General features: G+C 57.1%; 1 protein-coding gene across 1 annotated transcript; it reads right to left on the minus strand.

Annotated features, from left to right (window-relative positions):
* Nucleotides 1-1,605: 1,605 nt before the first annotated feature.
* ZP3 (zona pellucida glycoprotein 3) lies at nucleotides 1,606-14,371 on the minus strand. The gene is made up of 9 exons (XM_063170129.1): nucleotides 13,694-14,371; nucleotides 10,245-10,363; nucleotides 6,260-6,363; nucleotides 4,971-5,148; nucleotides 2,754-2,874; nucleotides 2,571-2,662; nucleotides 2,178-2,293; nucleotides 1,871-1,954; nucleotides 1,606-1,715 (listed from the first exon to the last, which is right to left on the minus strand). Exons 1-9 carry the CDS (start codon nucleotides 14,069-14,071, stop codon nucleotides 1,606-1,608), a joined length of 1,302 nt encoding a protein of 433 aa, XP_063026199.1. The 5' UTR covers nucleotides 14,072-14,371.
* Nucleotides 14,372-22,398: the final 8,027 nt, after the last annotated feature.

Consider the following 22,398-nt stretch of genomic DNA (forward strand, 5'->3'; position numbering starts at 1 on the left):
AATGGGGACATTGGGAATGGGATTGGGGACATTGGGAATGGGGACACTGGGTTGAGGACATTGGGAATGGGATGGGGACATTGGGAATGGGAATGGGGGCATTGGGAATGGGAATGGGGACATTGGGAATGGGGACAGTGGGATTGGGAATGGGGACATTGGGAATGGTATGGGGATATTGGGATTGGGGACAGTGGGATTGGGAATGGGGACATTGGGAATGGGGATGTTGGATTGGGAATGGGGACACTGGGACAGGAATGGGGACACTGGGAATGGGATGGGGACATTGGGAATGGGGACAGTGGAATTGGGAATGGGAACACTTGGATTGGGGACATTGGGAATGGGGACACTGGGACGGGAATGGGGACACTGGAACAGGAATGGGGACATTGGGAATGGTATGGAGATATTGGGATTGGGGATATTGGGATTGGGGACAGTGGGATTGGGAATGGGGACATTGGGAATGGGGATGTTGGATTGGGAATGGGGACACTGGGACGGGAATGGGGACATTGGGATGGGAATGAGGACATTGGGAATGGGGACAGTGGGATTGAATTTGGACATTGGAAAGAGGGACACTGGGATTGGGGACAACCAGGATGGGATTGGGGACAGCTGAATTGGGAACACTGGGAATGAGGAGTCTGGGACAGGAATGGGGACATTGGGAATAGGAATGGGGACAGTGGGATTGGGGACATTGGGATAGGGAATGGGGACACTGGGAATGGGGACAGTGGGATTGGGAATGGGGACATTGGGAATGGAACGGAGACATTGGGATTGGGGACGGTGGGAATGGGATGGGGACATTTGGAATGGGAACGGGGACATTGGGAATGGGGATGGGGACGCTGGATTGGGAATAGCGACATTGGGACGGGAATGGGGACACTGGGAGTGGGGATGGGGACATTGGGAATGGGGACAGTGGGATTGAATGGAGGCATTGGAAAGAGGGACACGGGGATTGGGGACAGTGGAATTGGGAACACTGGGACAGGAATGGAGACAGTGGGATGGAATGGAGACAGTGGAAATGGGGACACTGAGATTGGGGACATCGGAATGGGAATGGGGACACTGGGACGGGAATGGGGACATTGGCATGGAAATGGGGAGAGTGGGATTGAATGCGGACAGTGGGATTGGGGACATGGGATTGGGCACACTGGGATGGGAATGGGGACACTGGAAATGGTGACACTGGAATAGGGACAACTGGGATGGGAATGGGGACACTGGGATGGGAATGGGGACACTGGGACAGGACTGGTCACCCTCCCTGCCCTATTCCCGGGATTCCCTCCCCGAGTGACCCCCTGGACACCATGGATCGTGGGATTTATCGGGATTTCCATCAGTCCTTGTGGGATTTATTGGGAATTCTGTTGGTCCCTGTGGGATTTATCAGGATTTCCATCAGTCCTTGTGGGATTTATTGGGAATTCTGTTGGTCCCTGTGGGATTTGTCGGGATTTCCATCAGTCCTTGTGGGATTTATTGGGAATTCTGTTGGTCCCTGTGGGATTTATCAGGATTTCCCTTGGTCCTTGTGGGATTTATTGGGATTTCCGTCGCTCATTCCGGGGTTCACGGGGAATTCCGGCGCCTGAGGCCAATGGCCAGCGCGGCTCCGGCCACGGCCACGCCGGCCACCGCACAGGCCAGCGCTGTCCCCACGGCCAGCGGCGCCACCGCGCCTGCGAAGGGACACCAAGTGACACGGAGAGGAGCGGGGATTGTCACCGGGTGCCACCTGGTGTTACCAGTGTCACCCAGTGTCATTGGTGTCACCCAGTGCCTCCAGTGTAACCCGGTGTCACACAGTGTCACCGGTGTCACCTCAGGGACTCACCCTGGTGGCCCTCGGGGCGCTGGCCACGCTGGGCACTCGAGAGCAGCACGGGACCGATGACAACATCAGCTTCAGAGGTGGCACCTGGGGACAAGGGACAGTGAGGGGAGAGAGGGGACAGTGGGGACAGTGGGGAGGGATCACCCCGTGTCCACAGTCCCCTGTCCTCCTGTTCCACTGTCCCCGTGTCCCCCTGTCCCCCGTCTCCATGTCCCGCTGTCCCCATGTCCCCTGTCCCAGTGTCCCCATGCCCCCATGTCCCCGGTATCCCCAGTGTCCCCCAGACTGTCCCCTGCTGTCCCCTCACCGTCCCCATCGTGTCTCCGGTAGCGGTGGCCGTTCCAGGTCTCCGCTGGCCTCCGGCCGCAGTTGCCCAGCTCGCAGCAGCTGCAGATGTCCCTTGTCCCCTCCACGGGCGCCCAGCTGTGGCAGGGAGGTGACACCGTCAGCCGATGCCACAATGCACGTGACACCAGCGAGGTGCCACCACAGAGGTTCCACCATGGAGGCGCCAGTGGGGAGATGCCACCATGCAGGTGACACCAGAGAGATGCCACCAGGGAGGTGACACTACAGAGGTGGCACCAAGGAGGTGACACTACAGAGGTGACACCAGGGAGGTGACACTGGGGAGGTGACACTGGGGAGGTGGCACAGGGGAGGTGGCACAGGGGGGGTGACACTGGGGGGTGGCACTCACATGTTGCGCGCCTTGCTGAAGGAGCAGGCCTTGTTCTGCGCGTCCGGGCTCTGCTCGGCTGGTGTCACCTTCAGGTGACACGTGATGTAGATCTGCACCAGGAGACACTGCTGGGGACACTGCAGGGACACGGGGTGGCTCTGGGGACAGGGGGGTGTCCCCAGGGTGTCCCCAGGGCCTTACCAGGCTGCGGGGGTCGCCGGCGAAGCGGAAGGCGTCGATCTGGAAGCGCAGCACGTCCTGCCGCGGCCGGGGGGTGACGAAGGCCGAGCTGGTGGCATCAGAGCGCCCGTCCACCAGGCAGCTGTGGGGACAGCGGGGACATGGCCCAGGGACAGGGTCACACCACAGGGACAGCGGAGTCACCCCAGGGACAGCAGGGTCACAGCCACGGGGACAGCAGAGTCACAGTCATGGGGACAGCAGGGTCACAGCCATGGGGACAGCAGGGTCACACCCTGGGGACAGCAGGGTCACAGCCATGGGGACAGCAGGGTCACAGCCATGGGGACAGCAGAGTCACAGTCATGGGGACAGCAGGGTCACAGCCATGGGGACAGCAGTGTCACACCCCGGGGACAGCAGGGTCACAGCCACGGGGACAGCAGGGTCACAGTCATGGGGACAGTGGGGACATAGCCCTGGGGACAGCAGGGTCACAGCCATGGGGACAATGGGGACACAGCCCCAGGGACAGCAGGGTCACAGCCCTGGGGACAGCAGAGTCACAGCCATGGGGACAGCAGGGTCACAGCCCTGGGGACAGCAGAGTCACAGTCATGGGGACAGCAGGGTCACAGTCATGGGGACAGGTTCACAGCCACGGGGACAGCAGGGTCACAGCCACAGGGACAGTGAGGACATAGCCCCAGGGACAGCAGGGTCACAGTCATGGGGACAGGGTCACACCACAGGGACAGGGTCACAGCCTGGGGACAGCAAGGTCACACCCCGGGGACAGTGGGGACACAGCCTGGGGACAGCAGGGCCATAACCACAGAAACAGTGGGGTCACAGCCACAGGGACAGCAGGGTCACTGTCATGGGGACAGCAGGGTCACAGCCTGGGGACAGCGGGGCCACAGCCACAGGGACAGCGGGGCCACACCACGGAGACAGCAGGGTCATAGCCATGGGGACAGTGGGGTCACCATCATGGGGACAGAAGGGTCACAGCCCTGGCTGGCATTCCGAGTGTCCCCAAAGTGTCCCCAGATCAGCTGGGGAAGTGACAAGTGCTCAGCACCTCCTAGACCTCAAAATGTCTCCAAAATGTCCCCAGCTCTCTCATTGAAGTCACCACCCCGTGTGTGTTCCTCAGACCCCAAATTGTCCCCAAATGTCCCCAAACTCACCTGTTGAAGTTGATGAGGGTGTAGCGGGGGAGGATGAGGAGCCACCCTCTCCCTGACCCCAAATCATCCCCAAATGTCCCCAAACTGTCCCCAAAGGTCCCCAAACTCACTCGCTGAAGTAGATGACAGAGCAGTGGGGAAGAATGAGGTGTCACCACCCCCTGACCGTGTCCCTCACCCCAAATGTCCCCAGATTATCTCCAAACATCCCCAAACACCCCCAAATGTCCCCAGATGTCACCATATGTCCCCGATAGTCCCCAGATGTCCCCGGCGCACCCATTGAAGTCAATGATGGCGTAATGGGGCAGGATGAGCTGCCCCTTCCCCATAACGCCTAAGCGTCCCCAGATGTCCCCAAACCATCCCAAAGTGTCCCCAGAAGTCCCCAGATGTCCCCAAACCATCCCCAAATGTCCCCAGACATCCCCAGACGTCCCCAGCACACCCGTTGAAGTTGATGATGGCGCAGTGGGACAAGGAGAGCTCATCACCCCCTGGGTGTCCCCAAATGTCCCCAAACTGTCCCCAAAGGTCCCTAAACTCACTCGCTGAAGTAGATGACGGAGCAGTGGGGAGGAACGAGGTGTCACCACCCCCTGACCGTGTCCCTCACCCCAGATTATCCCCAAACATCCCCAAACACCCCCAAATGTCCCCAGATGTCACCATATGTCCCCGGTAGTCCCCAGATGTCCCCGGCGCACCCATTGAAGTCAATGATGGCGTAATGGGGCAGGATGAGCTGCCCCTTCCCCATAATGCCTAAGCGTCCCCAGATGTCCCCAAACCATCCCAAAATGTCCCCAGATGTCCCCAAACCATCCCCAAATGTCCTCAGATGTCCCCAAACCATCCCCAAATGTCCCCAGACATCCCCAGACGTCCCCAGCACACCCGTTGAAGTTGATGATGGCGTAGCGGGACAAGGAGAGCTCATCACCCCCTGGGTGTCCCCAAATATCCCCAAATGTCCCCAAACCGTCCCCAAATGTCCCCAGATGTCCCCAAACCATCCTCAGCTGTCCCCGCAGCCCCGTCGCACCCGTTGAAGTCGATGATGGCGTAGTGGGGCTCGGTGCCCGCGCCAGGGCCCAGCGTGGCCACGCAGGAGTCGACGAAGAGCCGCAGTGGGACGTGGCTGTGGGCGCCCACCTCGGCCTGGATGTTCAGCACGTCCCCCAGGCGGAACGCCGAGAGATCCCGCTCCGAGCTCCAGTCCTCTGGAAAACCCCACAGGAAAAGGGATGGGAAAGGGGGAATCCCAAAAAAAATCCCACTCGGAGCTCCAGTCCTCTGGAAAACCCCACGGGATCAACCCCAATCTGAGCCCAAAATGGGAAATGGGATGGGAAATGGGGAATCCTGAGAGATTTCACTCAGAGTTCCAGTCCTCTGGAAAACCCCACGGGATCAACCCCAAACTGAGCCCAAAATGAGAAATGGGATGGGAAAGGGGGAATCCCAAAAAAAATCCCACTCGGAGTTCCAATCCTCTGGAAAACCCCACAGGAAAAGGGATGGGAAAGGTGGAATCCCAAAAAATCCCACTCTGAACTCCAGTCCTCTGGGAAACCCCATGGGACCAAGCCCAAACTGATCCCAAAATGAGAAATGGGATGGGAAAGGGAGAATCCCGAGAGATCCCACTCAGAACTCTGGAAAACCCCTGGGATCAACCCCAAACTGAGCCCAAAATGGGAAATGGGATGGGAAAGGGGGAATCATGAGAGATCTCACTCGGAGTTCCAATCCTCTGGAAAACCCCACAGGAAAAGGGATGGGAAAGGTGGAATCCCAAAAAATCCCACTCTGAACTCCAGTCCTCTGGGAAACCCCATAGGACCAATCCCAAACTCATCCCAAAAGGGAAAAAGGGATGGGAAAGGGAGAATCCCAGGAAATCCTGCCCTGAGCTCCAGTCCTCTGCAAAACCCCATGGGATCAACCCCAAAGCGACCCCAAAAGGGGAAAAGGGGCAGGAAAGGGATAGAAAAGGGGGGAAAGGGAGATGGAGAAATGGAGAAAAGGGGGGAAAAGGGGAAAAGGGGAAAAGGGGAAAAGGGGGAAAAGGGGAAAAGGGGGAAAAGGGATGGGAAAGGAGGAAAAGGGGATGGAGAAAAGGGGAAAAGGGATGGGAAAGGAGGAAAAGGGGATGGAGAAAGGGGGAAAAGGATGGGAAAGGAGGAAAAGGGGATGGAGAAATGGGGAAAAGGGGGAAAAGTGAGGATGGGAAAGAAGGAAAAGGTCAGGAAAAGTGGGATGGAAAAGGAAGAAAAGAGATGGGAAAGGGATGGAAAGGAGGAGAAGTGTGGGAAGGACCCGATCCCGCACCGTTCATGAGGCGCAGGGAGAACAGGAGCTTCTCCTGGGAGGCCAGAGCGGAGTTGAAGGGAGACCAGGTGGGACGGATGGAGCCGCTGGAGACGTTATCCCGCCTGGAAAAGGGAACGGGGTTGGAATGGGATCAGGAATGGGACACTGGAGAAGCTATCCCACCCAGAAAAGGAAATGGGATTGGGAACGGGATCAGGATGGGGACACTGGGATGGAATGGGGCCATTGGGAATGGGGACACTGGAGATCCTGTCCCACCTGGAAAATGGGATCAGGAATGGGGACACTGGGATGGAATGGGGACACTGGGAATTGGGAAACTGGGAATAGGACACTGGGACAAGAATGGGGACATCGGGATGGAAATGGGGAAATTGGGAATGGGGACACTGGGAATGGGGAGCCACTGGTGACGTTATCCCACATGGAAAAGGGAATGGGATCAGGATGGGGACACTGGGATGGGAATGAAGCACTGGCAATGGGAATGGGGACACTGGGAAGGGGGAGGCGCTGGTGACATTATCCCACCTGGAAAAGGGAATTGGGATTGTGATATGGGAATGGCACAGTGGGAATGGGACAGTGGGTGGGAATGGGGAGCCCAGAATGGGAATGGGAATTCCAGGAATTCAGGATGGAATCTGGGAATCCCAGAATGTGGGATGGGATGTTGGGGACACTGGGAATGGAGCTTGGGCACCAGGATGGGAATGGGAACAATGGGATTGGAAACGGGATCAGGATGGGGACACTGGGATGGAATGGGGCCATTGGGAATGGGGACGCTGGAGATCCTGTCCCACCTGGAAAATGGGATCAGGAATGGGGACACTGGGATGGAACGGGGACACTGGGAATTGGGAAACTGGGAATAGGACACTGGGACAAGAATGGGGACATCGGGATGGAAATGGGGAAATGGGGAATGGGGACACTGGGAATGGGGAGCCACTGGTGACGTTATCCCACATGGAAAAGGGAATGGGATCAGGATGGGGACACTGGGATGGGAATGAAGCACTGGCAATGGGAATGGGGACGCTGGGAATGGGGACACTGGGAAGGGGAGGCGCTGGTGACATTATCCCACCTGGAAAAGGGAATTGGGATTGCGATATGGGAATGGGACAGTGGGAATGGGGACAGTGCGAATGGGGACAGTGAGTGGGAATGGGGACCCCAGAATGGGAATGGGAATTCCAGGAATGCAGGATGGAATCTGGGAATCCCAGGAATGTGGGATGGGATGTTGGGGACACTGGGAATGGAGCTTGGACACCAGGATGGGAATGGGAACAATGGGATTGGGAACGGGATCAGGATGGGGACACTGGGATGGAATGGGGCCATTGGGAATGGGGACGCTGGAGATCCTGTCCCACCTGGAAAATGGGATCGGGAATGGGACACTGGGATGGATCGGGGACACTGGGAATTGGGAAACTGGGAATAGGACACTGGGACAAGAATGGGGACATTGGGATGGAAATGGGGAAATTGGGAATGGGGACACTGGGAATGGGGAGCCACTGGTGACGTTATCCCACATGGAAAAGGGAATGGGATCAGGATGGGGACACTGGGATGGGAATGAAGCACTGGCAATGGGAATGGGGATGCTGGGAATGGGGAAATTGGGAATGGGGACAGTGGGAAGGGGGAGGCGCTGGTGACATTATCCCACCTGGAAAAGGGAATTGGGATTGTGATATGGGAATGGAACGGTGGGAATGGGGACAGTGGGAATGGGGACAGTGGGTGGGAATGTGGACCCCAGAATGGGAATGGGAATTCCAGGAATGCAGGATGGAATCTGGGAATCCCAGGACGGTAGGATGGGATGTTGGGGACACTGGGAATGGAGCTTGGGCACCAGGATGGGAATGGGAACAATGGGATTGGGAACGGGATCAGGATGGGGACACTGGGATGGAATGGGACCATTGGGAATGGGGACACTGGAGATCCTGTCCCACCTGGAAAATGGGATCGGGAATGGGACACTGGGAGTGGGGCATTGGATGGAATGGGGACGCTGAGATGGGAATGGGGACACTTGGAATGAGGAGCCACTGGAGGCATTATCCTGCTTGGAAAGGGGAATGGGATCAGGAATGGGGACACTGGGAATTGGGAAACTGGGAATAGGACACTGGGACAAGAATGGGGACATCGGGATGGAAATGGGGAAATGGGGAATGGGGACACTGGGAATGGGGAGCCACTGGTGACGTTATCCCACATGGAAAAGGGAATGGGATCAGGATGGGGACACTGGGATGGGAATGAAGCACTGGCAATGGGAATGGGGACACTGGGAAGGGGGAGGCGCTGGGGACATTATCCCACCTGGAAAAGGGAATTGGGATTGTGATATGGGAGTGGGACGGTGGGAATGGGACAGTGGGAATGGGACAGTGGGAATGGGGACAGTGGGTGGGAATGTGGACCCCAGAATGGGAATGGGAATTCCAGGAATGCAGGATGGAATCTGGGAATTCCAGGAATGTGGGATGGGATGTTGGGGACACTGGGAATGGAGCTTGGGCACCAGGATGGGAATGGGAACAATGGGATTGGGAACAGGATCAGGATGGGGACACTGGGATGGAATGGGACCATTGGGAATGGGGACGCTGGAGATCCTGTCCCACCTGGAGAAAGCAATGGGATCGGGAATGGGACACTGGGAATGGGGAGCCACTGGTGACGTTATCCCACATGGAAAAGGGAACGGGATCAGGATGGGGACACTGGGATGGGAATGAAGCACTGGCAATGGGAATGGGGACGCTGGGAATGGGGCCACTGGGAAGGGGAGGTGCTGGTGACATTATCCCACCTGGAAAAGGGAATTTGGATTGTCATATGGGAATGGGACAGCGGGAATGGGACAGTGGGTGGGAATGGGGAGCCCAGAATGGGAATGGGAATTCCAGGAATGCAGGATGGAATCTGGGAATCCCAGGAATGTGGGATGGGATGTTGGGGACACTGGGAATGGAGCTTGGGCACCAGGATGGGAATGGGAACAATGGGAATGGGGACACTGGGACAGGAATGGGGACAGTGGGAATGGGGAGCCACTGGTGACGTTATCCCACATGGAAAAGGGAATTGGAAATGGGAATGGGGACACTGGGAATGGGGACACTGGGAATGGAACACTGGGAATCTGGGATGGGATCCCTGCATGGGAATGTGATTCCCAGGAATGCCAGGAAGAGATCCCAGGATGAGAATGGGATTCCCAGGAATTCTGGGCAGGCAGGATGGGATCTGGGGACAGGAATGGGATTCCTGGGAATGTTGGGAAGGCAGGGTGGGAATGGGATTCCTGGGAATGCTGGGAAGAGATCCCAGGATGGGAATGGGATTCCTGGGAATGCCAGGAACATGGGATGGGATCCCAGGATGGGAATGGGATTCCTGGGAATGCCAGGAACCTGTAATGGGATCTGGGATGGGAATGGGATTCCTGGGAATGCCAGGAAGGGATCCCAGGATGGGGATGGGATTCCTGGGAATGCTGGGAATCTGTGATGGGATCCAGGGTGGGAATGGGATTCCTGGGAATTCTGGGAACCTGTAATGGGATCTGGGATGGGAATGGGATTCCTGGGAACGTCAGGAAGGGATCCCAGGATGGGAATGGGATTCCTGGGAATGCCGGGAAGAGATCCCAGGATGGGGATGGGATTCCTGGGAATGCCAGGAACATGGGATGGGATCTGGGATGGGAATGGGATTCCTGGGAATGCCAGGAAGGGATCCCAGGATGGGAATGGGATTCCTGGGAATGCCGGGAACATGGGATGGGATCTGGGATGGGGATGGGATTCCTGGGAATGCTGGGAATCTGTGATGGGATCCAGGATGGGGATGGGATTCCTGGGAACTCTGGGAATGCGGGATGGGATCCAGGATGGGGATGGGATTCCCGGGAACTCTGGGAATGCGGGATGGGATCCAGGAGAACCTGGGGTAGTGGCACTCGATGGGAATGACGGCCGGGTCGCTGCGCACGATGGCGGGATTGCTGCCGGGGCTGGGATCGTAGCTCAGGAGCGTGCGGTAAATCAGGGAATCCGGAGTGACCTGGGAATGAAAGCCGGGAATTCCGGGGGGAAAGGGCTCCTCAGTCCTGAGTGAGCGGGAAGGGGAAGGGATGAGAGAATCTGGGAATAAAAACTGGCAATTCTGCGGGAAAAGGGAATCCAGAAAACGCAGGAATTGAAAGAAATGAGGGAATCCAGAGTGATCTGGCAATGAAAACTGGGAATTTGGGGAAAAGGAGGTTCCTCAGTGCTGAGTGAGTGAGTGGGAAGTGGAAGAAATCAGGAATCTGGGGTGATCCAGGAATGAAAACCAGGAATTCTGTGGGAAAAGGGAACGCAAAAATGAGGGAATTGAAACAAATGAGGGAATCTGCGAATAAAAATCAGGAATTCCATGGGTGTCCAAACAGGGGTGTCAGGAGGGTGAGTGAGAATTCCAAGAAATCGGGGAATTCAGGGTGATTTGAGAATAAAAGTTGGGAATTCCGTGGGAGAGGTCACTCCCCATCCCAGCAGCACCACTGGGCTGACTGGGAATACCGGGGGAATTCGTGGAAATGGGAGGAAAAGGGATGGAAAAGGGGGAAAACGGGGTGGAAAAGGGTTGGAAAAGGGGGGAAAGGGATGGAAAATCACAATTTTCAGGGAGTTGAATTGAATCCGAGGGAGAAGACGCTTTTCCCACAGGAATGGGAAAAGCTGCGGGGAAACCGGTCAAATCGCGGCTCCTCCTTTTCCTGGAATGATCCCGGATCCAGCCCCTGGATCTCCCTGAAACCGGGAACGGGCGGGGCCCCGGAGCCGCTCCCGGTGGGAATTCCGGGATCCGGACAGGACTCACCGGGATTCTCCCACATCCCGCGATTTCCCGGGAAACATCCCGGGGTGGGAACGGGACTCACCTCGATCTCCCCTAAATCTGGGATTCGCACGAGCCCGGGAGTCACATTCCCGGTGGGAATTCCGGTGGGAATCCCGGGATGGCAACGGGACTCACCTGGATCTCCCCCGACCCCTCCGGATCTCCTCGAGCCTCTCCCGGGTGGAATCCCAGGATCGGGGCGGGATCCCGGGATCGGGACAAGGACTCGGGAATCCCCACGATCCCGGGAGCCGCTCCCGGTGGGAATTCCGGGATCCCGGCAGGACTCACCTGGATCTTCCCGGACACCGCTGGAGTCGCTCCCGGTGGGAATCCTGGGATGGGAGTGGAATCCCGGGATGGGAACGGGACTCACCTGGATCTTCCTCAAAGCCCGGGAGTTGCACGGACCCGGGAGCCGCTCCAGGTGGGAATTCCGGGATCCCGACAGGACTCACCTGGATCTCCCCTAAATCTGGGATCTGGACAACCCCCGGAGCCGCTCCCGGTGGGAATTTCGGGATAGGAGCGAAATCCCGGGGTCAGGACGGGACTTACCTGGACCTCCCTCTAAACCAGGGATTTTCACGGAGCCGGGAGCCGCTCCCGGTGGGAATCCCGGTTGGGAATCCCGGGGTAGGAGCGGAATCCCGGGATGGGAACGGGACTCACCTGGATCTCCCCTAAATCTGGGATCCGGACAACCCCAGGAGCCGCTCCCGGTGGGAATCCCGGCTGGGAATCCCGGGGTAGGAGCGGAATCCCGGGATGGGAACGGGACTCACCTGGATCTTCCCGGACACTGCGGGAGCCGCTCCAGGTGGAAATCCCGGGATGGAAACAGGGACTCACCTTAATGTCCCCTAAATCTGGGATTTGCACGAGCCCGGGAGCCACTCCCGGTTGGAATTCCGGGATCGGGACAGAGCCCACCTGAATTTGCCCTAAATCTGGGATCCGGACAACCCCAGGAGCCGCTCCCGGTGGGAATCCCGGGATAGGAGCGAAATCCCGGGATGGGAACGGGACTCACCTGGATCTCCCCTAAATCTGGGATCCGGACAACCCCAGGAGCCGCTCCGGGTGGGAATTCCGGGATAGGGACAGGACTCACCTGGATCTCCCCTAAATCTGGGATCCGGACAACCCCGGGAGCCGCTCCCGGTGGGAATCCCGGGATCGGGACAGGACTCAAACCCGGGAATCCCCACGACCCCGGGAGCCGCTCCCGGTGGGAATCCCGGGATAGGAGCGAAATCCCGGGATCAGGACGGGACTTACCTGGACCTCCCTCTAAACCAGGGATTTTCACGGACCCGGGAGCCGCTCCCGGTGGGAATCCCGGTTGGGAATCCCGGGGTAGGAGCGGAATGCCGGGATGGGAACGGGACTCGCCTGGATCTTCCCGGACACTGCGGGAGCCGCTCCAGGTGGAAATCCCGGGATGGAAACAGGGACTCACCTTAATGTCCCCTAAATCTGGGATTTGCACGAGCCCGGGAGCCACTCCCGGTTGGAATTCCGGGATCGGGACAGAGCCCACCTGAATTTGCCCTAAATCTGGGATCCGGACAACCCCAGGAGCCGCTCCCGGTGGGAATCCCGGGATAGGAGCGAAATCCCGGGATGGGAACGGGACTCACCTGGATCTCCCCTAAATCTGGGATCCGGACAACCCCAGGAGCCGCTCCGGGTGGGAATTCCGGGATAGGGACAGGACTCACCTGGATCTCCCCTAAATCTGGGATCCGGACAACCCCGGGAGCCGCTCCCGGTGGGAATCCCGGGATCGGGACAGGACTCAAACCCGGGAATCCCCACGACCCCGGGAGCCGCTCCCGGTGGGAATCCCGGGATAGGAGCGAAATCCCGGGATCAGGACGGGACTTACCTGGACCTCCCTCTAAACCAGGGATTTTCACGGACCCGGGAGCCGCTCCCGGTGGGAATCCCGGTTGGGAATCCCGGGGTAGGAGCGGAATGCCGGGATGGGAACGGGACTCGCCTGGATCTTCCCGGACACTGCGGGAGCCGCTCCAGGTGGAAATCCCGGGATGGAAACAGGGACTCACCTTAATGTCCCCTAAATCTGGGATTTGCACGAGCCCGGGAGCCACTCCCGGTTGGAATTCCGGGATCGGGACAGAGCCCACCTGAATTTGCCTTAAATCTGGAATCCGGACAACCCCGGGAGCCGCTCCCGGTGGGAATCCCGGGATAGGAGCGAAATCCCGGGATGGGAACGGGACTCACCTGGATCTCCCTTAAATCTGGAATCCGGACAACCCCGGGAGCCGCTCCGGGTGGGAATCCAGGGATGGGAACGGGACTCACCTGGATCTCCCCTAAATCTGGGATCCGGACAACCCCGGGAGCCGCTCCCGGCGGGAATCCCGGCATCGGGACAGGACTCAAACCCGGGAATCCCCACGACGCCGGGAGCCGCCCCGGGTGGGAATCCCGGTCGAGAATCGCGTTGGGAATGCCGGGATGAGGGGCGGGACTCACCTGGACGGTGCTGCCGCACTCGTGCAGGCCGGCGCTGAAGGTGACGGTTTTCTGGGACGGATCCATGCGGGAATGTTTGCAGGCGGCGGGGCCCAGGCTGAGCTCGGCGGCGCTGACCAAGCGGCCGGTGCCGAACAGGTCGCGGTGCACGGTCACCACCAGCTGCGCCTCCTGGCACTGCACTTCCACCGGGATCTGCGCCCGGGAATGCCACCGCGAGGGGGAATGCGGCTGCTCCGCGTCCCCCCAGCCCCAGGAATTGGGATTGAGATTGGCATTGGGGTTGGGATCGCTCCATGCCGGCTCCCAGGGCGGAGGCGCCGCGGCCGCGGGGGCCGCGCAGAGCAGCGCCAGGAGGAGGCGGATTTGGGAGCGCATCCCGGAAAATCCCCGCGATTCCCAGCGCGGAGCGTCGGCCCGCGTTTATATCCCGATGGGAACCAGCCCAGATCCCCCCCTCTGGAATTCCAAGGGCGCCCCCGAGCGCGCCCCCGTCATTTCCGGGGTGCGAGGGGTCGGGATGAGCGTTCCCGGCGGATTTTTGGGAATTGTTTATCCCGGCAGGAGCCGCGGAGCCGCGGGCAGAGGGAATTGTTTGGGCTCGGCGCTGATAAGGAGCGGGCGGAGGCTCCGCTTTTCCCGGGATCCCGAATTCCAGGGATAACCCCAGAACTCCCGGAGCGCTGCTCTCCCCTCCGACGAGGAATTTGGGGTGGGGGGAGGGGGTTATCCCAAAAAAACGATGGAATTTTCACTCCCACCTCGCTCCCGGGGATGGAATTTTGGGGGTGTCCAGTGATCCAAACCCCTCTGGATACGAAAATCCTTGGGGATTTTTGGGATGCAACCCGGGATCCTCCCCCCTTTCCCAAAAATCCTCATCCAAAGTTTCGCTTTCCTCTGGATCCCAAATTCCAGGGATAACCCCAGAACCCCCGGAGCGCTGCTCTCCCCTCCGACGAGGAATTTAAGGGGAAGTTATCCCAAAAAAAGAAGGAAGTTTGGCTCCCACCTCACTCCCGGGGCTGGAATTTTGGGGGTGTCCGGTGATCCAAACCCCTCTGGATGCGCAAATCCAGAGTTTTTTGGGATAAAACCTGGGATCCTTCCCCCTTATCCCAAAAATCCTCATCCAAGGCTCCGCTTTCCCCAGGATCCCAAATTCCAAGGATAACCCCAGAACCCCCAGAGCGCCGCTCTCCCCTCGGATGGGGATTTTTGGGAAGAGGAGGGGAGGGGGAGAAGGTTCTATCCCAAAGAAAAAATGGGATTTGGGTTTGGATCGTCGGGAATGACAGAGACCACCCCCCCCGAATTTCAGCCTGGGGAGCCAAAATTCCACCGGGATTTTTTGGGATAGAGCGTGGCTTCCCTTCCCCCTCTTCCCCAAAATCCTCACCCAAGGCTCCGCTTTTCCCGGAATCCCGAATTCCAGGGATAACCCCAGAACCCCCAGAGCGCTGCTGTCCCCTCGGATGAGGAATTTAGGGGGAAGTTACCCCAAAAAAAACGATGGAATTTTGGCTCCCGGGGCTGGAATTTTGGGGGTGTCCAGTGATCCAAACCCCTCTGGATGTGAAAATCCTAGGGGGGTTTTTGGGATGCAACCCGGGATCCTCCCCCCTATCCCAAAAATCCTCATCCAAGGCTCCGCTTTCCCCAGGATCCCGAATTCCAGGGATAACCCCAGAACCCCCGGAGCGCTGTGCTCCTCTCCAATGAGGAATTTAAGGGGAAGTTATCCCAAAAAAAGAAGGAAGTTTGGCTCCCACTTCACTCCCGGGGCTGGAATTTTGGGGGTGTCCGGTGATCCAAACCCCTCTGGATGCGCAAATCCAGAGTTTTTTGGGATAAAACCTGGGATCCTTCCCCCTTATCCCAAAAATCCTCATCCAAAGTTTCGCTTTTCCCTTGGATCCCGAATTCCAGGGATAACCCCAGAACTCCCAGAGCGCTGCTTTCCCCTCAGATAAGGATTTTTGGGAAGAGGAAGGGGGGGAATAACGTTCCATCCCAAAGAAAAAATGGGATTTTGGGGGGTCGCTGTAACTCCCTGTTTTAGGATCATCCCTGGAATTCGGGATCCCCAGAGTCTTGGATGAAGATTTTTGGGAAAAGTGAGGGATCCCAGGTTGTATCCCAGAAAAAAACAAAAAAAAAGATTTTTGCATCCAGACGGGTTTGGATCACCTGAGACCCCAAAATTCCAAGCCTGGAAGTGAGGTCGGAGCCAAAATTCCTTCTTTTTTCCCCAAAAATCCTCACTTTTGGGAAAAAAGCTCTGCTTTTCCCCAGAATCCCAAATTCCAGGGATCATCCCGGGGCACTGTTTTCCCCTCATTCCATCCCAAAAAAAAGGAAGGAATTTTGGCTGGAATTAGGGGGTGACAGTGACCCCCCAAATCCCAATTTTTGGAGGGGTAGGGCAAGGGGAAACACCACTCTGGGATTATCCCTGGAATTCAGGATCCCAGGAAAAACCAGAGCTTTGGATCGGGATTTTTTTTTGGGGGGGTTGTATCCCAAAAAAATGGGATTTGGGTTTGGATCATGGGGTATGATGGACACCCCAAAAATTCCTACATTTCCCCCAATTCCAGGGATAATCCCAGAGCCCTGGAGTGCTGCTTTCCCCTTGGATGAGGAATGTGGGGAGGATCCCACATTCCATCCCAAAAAAACGAAGGAATTTAAGGAATTTTAGTTCCCAGGCTGGGAATTTTGGGGTCTCCATCATTCCCGGTGATCTGGATGCACAAATCCTGGGATTTTTTTGGGATACAGCCTGGTTTATCCCCCTTTTCCCAAAAAATCCTCATCCAAGGCTCCAGGATCCCAAATTCCAGTGAAAATCCTTCATTCTATCCCCCCCAAAATTATGGGACTTGAGTTTGGATCATGGGGAATTACCAGGACCCCAAAAATTCCTTCATTTTCCTCCCTCCCAACTCTTCCCATTCCATTGCATCCAAGGAGAAGGGAAAAACACGGAAAACTCCCTGGAATAAATCCCATGGATTTTCCAGGCTCATTCCAAATTTTCCTCTTTTTTTTTTTTTTTTTTTATTTGTGGGGTTATTTCATGACCTTTTTTATTCCAATGCCGGATTTTAATGGATTTTTTAATGGAATTCTTTTTTTTTTTTCTTAATGGAATTTTTAATGGAATTTCTTTTAATGGAATTTCATTTAATGGAATTTCTTTTAATGGAATTCTAAATGGAATTTTTAAATGGATTTTTTTAAAATGGCATTTTAATGGAATTTCTGTCCCCCCTCCCCTTTCCCAGTTTTCCATCAGCTCCATTTTTCCCAAATCCCAAAATCCCTCTCCCCCTTTTTTCCTCGAAAAAAAAAATCTCATATTTGGGATTTTTTTTTTCCCCCCCAAAATCAACCCCAAAGGAATTCCTGGCATTGATCCCAAAAGAATTCCAGGGGTTTTGGAGCTGGAAGCAGCTCAGCATTCCCAAAAAATTTTCTGGATCAGCATCAACCCCTCAGCTGCTTCCAGGGGTTTTCTGCTCATCCCAAAATCCCCCAATCCCGGGGATTTTTTTAGGGTTTTTTTGTTTCCCTATGTTTAAAACACTGCGGAAATTCCTGGAATTCCAGAGGCTGAGCTTCTGCGTCAGGGAGATATCGGGAATTTCCCCCGAGGGGGGAAAAATCCTTGGATCCAAGGCCTCTCCTCACCCCAGGAAACTCCGGGATCCCTTCGGGATTTGGGGAAAAATCCCTCAGGATGGAGCCAGAGGAAAAAAAAAAAATCTGGGATTTTGTGTGTGGGGGGGTTCCATAGGGAAAAGGGGATTTCTGATTTCTTGAGGAAAAATGGGAGAAGGATTTTTTGGGAATTCTCAAGCATCAAATCCGTGGTTTTTTTCCCCATCCCATTTTTCCTAAAAGATGAATTTTAATCCCAGGAATTTTGGGAGATCTGGGAATTCCAAGGGTTTTGCCTCATCCCAGATTTTTTTTGGCTTTTCCAAGATTTTCCCGAGGTTTTCTCTCATTCCCAGCTCTGGGGTTGGGGTTTGGGCTCTTCCTGAGTTTTTAGGACCAAAATCTCTCTGGATCCCAGGAAAAGCGAGGGAAGATCCCAAAAAAACCTGGATTGGGAAGGAATCCATGAGGATTTGGGGCCGGGAATTCTTTCCCAAATCCAAGTATTTGGATCACCCCAAATCCCAAATCTCCCTCGGAATTTCATCCCAATGAATTCCAGCTGAGGTGATCCCACAATTCCCAGTTTTCCATCCCAAATCCAAGGGGAGCAAATCCCAGCTCTTCCCTTTCCCACAAATCCCCAAATCCATGAAAAACCCCAAAATTCCCTCCAGAATTCCCAAACTTTTCCTTTCCCAACCCCACAAAATCCCGGGATTCGGGGATGGCAGTGGGAAAACCCCAAAATCCCACTTAAAAAAAGAGGGGAAAAAAGCAGGAAAAGGGAATTTCAGAGCTGCTTTTGGGATTGGGGGAGGGAATTCCGAGCACAGGAATTCCAAGGATTGTTTATCCTGGTGGGATCCAAGAATTCCAAACAATCCTTGGAGCAGGATCAGAATTACGGGGTTTGGAATTCCTGGGGGTGCAATTCCTGCCTCTCTCTCATCCCAAACTGGGATTTTATCCCAAAAAACGACCCTGGATTTGTTCCCACTCCTGGATTTTCCAGAATGTAAAAAAATCCATGGAAAAAATGGGAATTTGGGAAGAGCTTTTCCCTTTTTCCAGAGGTTTTTCCTGGAAAAAAATCCCAGCTGAAGGAGAGGATCTGATTCCAGAGGGATTCCTGGGATTTTCGGGATCAGGGAGCTCCAAAGGCAGGAAAAATTGGGAAAAATCCCATCCAGGACCCCAAATTCCCTCCTGGAAAAAGGCTGATTCCAAATCCCAGTGGGAATTCTGAGCTCTCCCCCCTTTTCCATGGGCCAAAACTCCAGGAAAAAAAAAAAGGATTTTTGGGATTTGGGGGTCCTGGAATTTTTCTGGGAAAAACTGGATTTTTGGGATTTGGAATCCCGGCATTCCCATTTTTCCCAGTCACAAACTGGGATTTGGAATCCCAGAATTCCCATTCTGCACAATGCCAAAGTGGAATTTGGGATCCCAGAATTCCCAATACCAAACTGGGATTTGGGATCCCAGAATTCCCATTTTTCCCAATCCTAAACTGGGATTTGGGATCCCAGAATTCCCATTCTTCACAATCCCAAAGTGGGATTAGGGATCCTGGCATTCCCAGTTTTCCCAGACTGGGATTTGGGACTCCAGCATTCCCGGTTTTCCCAATCCCGGATTTTCCTCTCCAGCCCCTCCAAATCCTTGGGAATTCCTTTGGGGTGGATTTCCCGGGATCTCTTGGGATTTCTTGGGAATTTCAGGAATCCCCTTTGGGATATTTGGGAATATTTGGGAATTCCCCCCAGAGCGAGGATTTCCTGCTCTGGATTGGGAATTCCATGGGAATTCCAGCTGGGAACAGGAGGATCCCATGAGATCACTGGGGGGTTTTGGGGTTGGGAATGTGACCCCAAATGGGGCAAATCCCACAGAATTCCGGGATTCCAAATCCCACAGAATTCCCGGATCCCAATCCCGACCCTGCTGTTCCCAAGGAGGATCCCACGGCATCGCCAGGAATTCTGGCATTCCCAAACTGGGAATTTTGGAGTTGGGAATGGGAGCCCAAATTTGCTCCAGGGGCAAATCCCAGGGAATTCCAGGATCCCGATCCCGACCCTTGTGGGGTTTGGGGTCACTCGGGTTGGGGACAATTAAGGGACATCAGAGAAGGGTTTGGGGTCACCTGGGCTTGGTGGCACCTCAGGGACACCAGGATGAGCTTTGGGGACACTCCAGAGCCACCACGGAAGGGTTTGGGGTCGGGGGGACACTCGAGGATTTGGGGTCACCTTGGGGACAGGGTTTGGGGTGACTGGGGGCTGGTGACACTTAAGGGACATCACAGAAGGGCTTGGGGTCACCTGGGATTGGTGAAACTCGAGGATTTGGGGTTCCCCGGGATTGGGGACGCTCCAGGGACACCAGGGCAGGATTTGGGGTCACCAGGGTGGGGTTTGGGGTCCCCCGGGGCGGTGACAGTCAGGGGACACCACAGACTGGTTTGGGGTCACCTGGGGTGATGACATTTGAGGTTTTGGGGTGCCCTGGGGTGGTGGCACTCAGGGGACACCAGGGCAGGATTTGGGGTCACTTGGGCTGGGGACACTGAGGAAAACCGTGGAAGGGTTTGGGGTCACCTGGGGCGGTGGCACTCGAGGATTTGGGGTCACCTTGGGGACAGAGTTTGGGGTCACCTGGGCTTGGTGACACTTAAGGGACACCAGGGCAGGATTTGGGGTCACCGGGGATCAGGGTGACATTCAAGGATTTGGGGTCACTTGGGTTGGTGACACTTAAGGGACACTACAAAAGGGTTTGGGGTCAGCTGGGGTGGTGGCGCTGGGGGATTTGGGGTCATTGGGGACAGAGTTTGGGGTCACCTGGGCTTGGTGACATTGCAGGGACACCAGGATGAGCTTTGGGGTCAGCTGGGCTGAGGACTGATGAAATCTTTTGGGGTTTTTTCGCTGCCACCTCAGGTGACAAACCCGAGCGGTGCCACCCCAGGTGACAAACCCGAGCGGTGCCACCCCAGGTGCCACCCCAGGTGACAAATCCCCCGGAGCTCCGGGATCCTCCCGCGGTCCCGGCTCCGCTCTGGCGACACTGGCGACACTGGCGAGGTGGCGTTGTCGCCAGCACGGGCTTGGGGACAGGAAAGAGGAGCGGCGGCGCTTCCTGGTGGCTCCGTCATGTGACAGCGCCGGAGCGGAGCCGATCCCAAATCCCGGCCCGGTGAGCGCATCCCGATCCGGGAACGCGGGCATTTGGGATCGGGGCACCGCGGCCATAACAGGGGCGGCGTTTTGTCCCCAAAATCCCCGCCCCGGCCTTGTGGCGGTGCCACCCCCTGCGCGTCGGGGGGTGGGAATGGGGCCGGGATTGGGGTGGGAATGGGGCCGGGATTGGGCCGGGAATGGGGCCGGGAATGTCCCTCGGGACGGGGCGGGGCTGGCGCGGCCCCACCGCGGGGACAATGGGGACGGAGCGGGCCCGGAGCGGCGGGGGCGGGGCTCGGACACCGGAACCGCCCCACGGAACCGGCAGCGCCTTCCCGGGGCCGGGATCGTCCCCTTGCCGGGGCCTGAATCCCCCTCCCACATCCCCATCCCCATCCCACATCCCCATCCCTATCCCTATCCCCATCCCACATCCCCATCCCGACCCCACATCCCCACGGCGATCCCACAACTTCATCCCGGTCCCACATCCCCATCCCCTTCCCAGTCCCTGAATCCCCATCCCGATCCCACAACCCCATCCCGCTGCCGGTCCCACATCCCGATCCCACGTCCCCATCCTGTTCCCACATCCCGATCCCAACCCCATATCCTCATCCCGATCCCACATCCTCATCCCGCTCCCTGAACCCCCATCCCGCTCCCTGAACCCCCATCCCGATCCCATAACTCCATCCCGATCCCATAACCCCATCCCGATCCCACATCCCGGTCCCACATCCTGATCCCATTCCCCTATCCCGATCCTGATCCCGGTCCCACATCCCGATCCCGGTCCCCTATCCCGATCCCGGTCCCATATCCCCATCCTCATTCCCCATCCCGGTCCTATATCCCGATCCCCATCCCAGAATCCCAATCCCAATCCCAAAATCCTCATCCCAGAATCCCAATCCCGATCCCGCATCCCCCCGGTGCCCGCACGCCCGGATTCCCCCGGCACCGCCCCACAGCTCCCGGTCTCCCCTCCGTCCCTCCGTCCCTCCGTCCGTCCCTCTGTCCCGCCCTCTCCCCGCCCTCTCCCCGCTCCTCCTCCCGCCGCTCCCGGCCCCGCCGCGACCCCGCAGGTACCGGGGGGGACACGGGGACAAACCGGAGCCCCGGGGGGGACACGGGCACAAACCGGAGCCCCGGGGGTGACACGGGGACAAACCGGAGCCTCCAGGGGGACACGGGGACACACCGGGGGACACGGCGGGACCCGCGGGCGGTTCCTGCCCGGGGAGAGGGGGCGGGTGCGTTTGTGGGGCCGGCTGGGAAGGGGGTCCCGGCTTTTTCCTTTTTCTGGCCCCCCAAATATTTATTGGGGGGACGGGGGGGGGTTGTGCGCGCTGCTGAGCTGGGAGTGAGGAGTGGCGAGGAGGACATCTCTGGGGACACCGCTGGGGACAGGGCTGGGGACATCTATGGGGACAGGGATGGGGATACCCCTGGGGACATCTCTGGGGACACCGCTGGGGACAGGGCTGGGGACATCTATGGGGACAGGGATGGGGATACCCCTGGGGACACCGCTGGGGACAGGGCTGGGGACATCTATGGGGACAGGGATGGGGATACCCCTGGGGACATCTCTGGGGACACCGCTGGGGACAGGGCTGGGGACATCTATGGGGACAGGGATGGGGATACCCCTGGGGACACCTCTGGGGACAGGGCTAGTGCTGGGGACAGAGTTGCCGGGGTGTTTTGGGGTCGCTGCCCGGGAGGTTTGGGGTCACTGCCAGGGGGTTTTGGGGTCACTGACAAAGGGGTTCTGGGGTCGCTGTCAGGGTGTTTTAGGGTCGCTGCCGAGGGGGTTTTGGGGTCACTGCAGGGGGGATTTTGGGGTCG

This window comes from Melospiza melodia, chromosome 15 (assembly GCF_035770615.1).
Source record: "Melospiza melodia melodia isolate bMelMel2 chromosome 15, bMelMel2.pri, whole genome shotgun sequence".
NCBI classification, from domain to species: Eukaryota; Metazoa; Chordata; class Aves; order Passeriformes; family Passerellidae; genus Melospiza; species Melospiza melodia.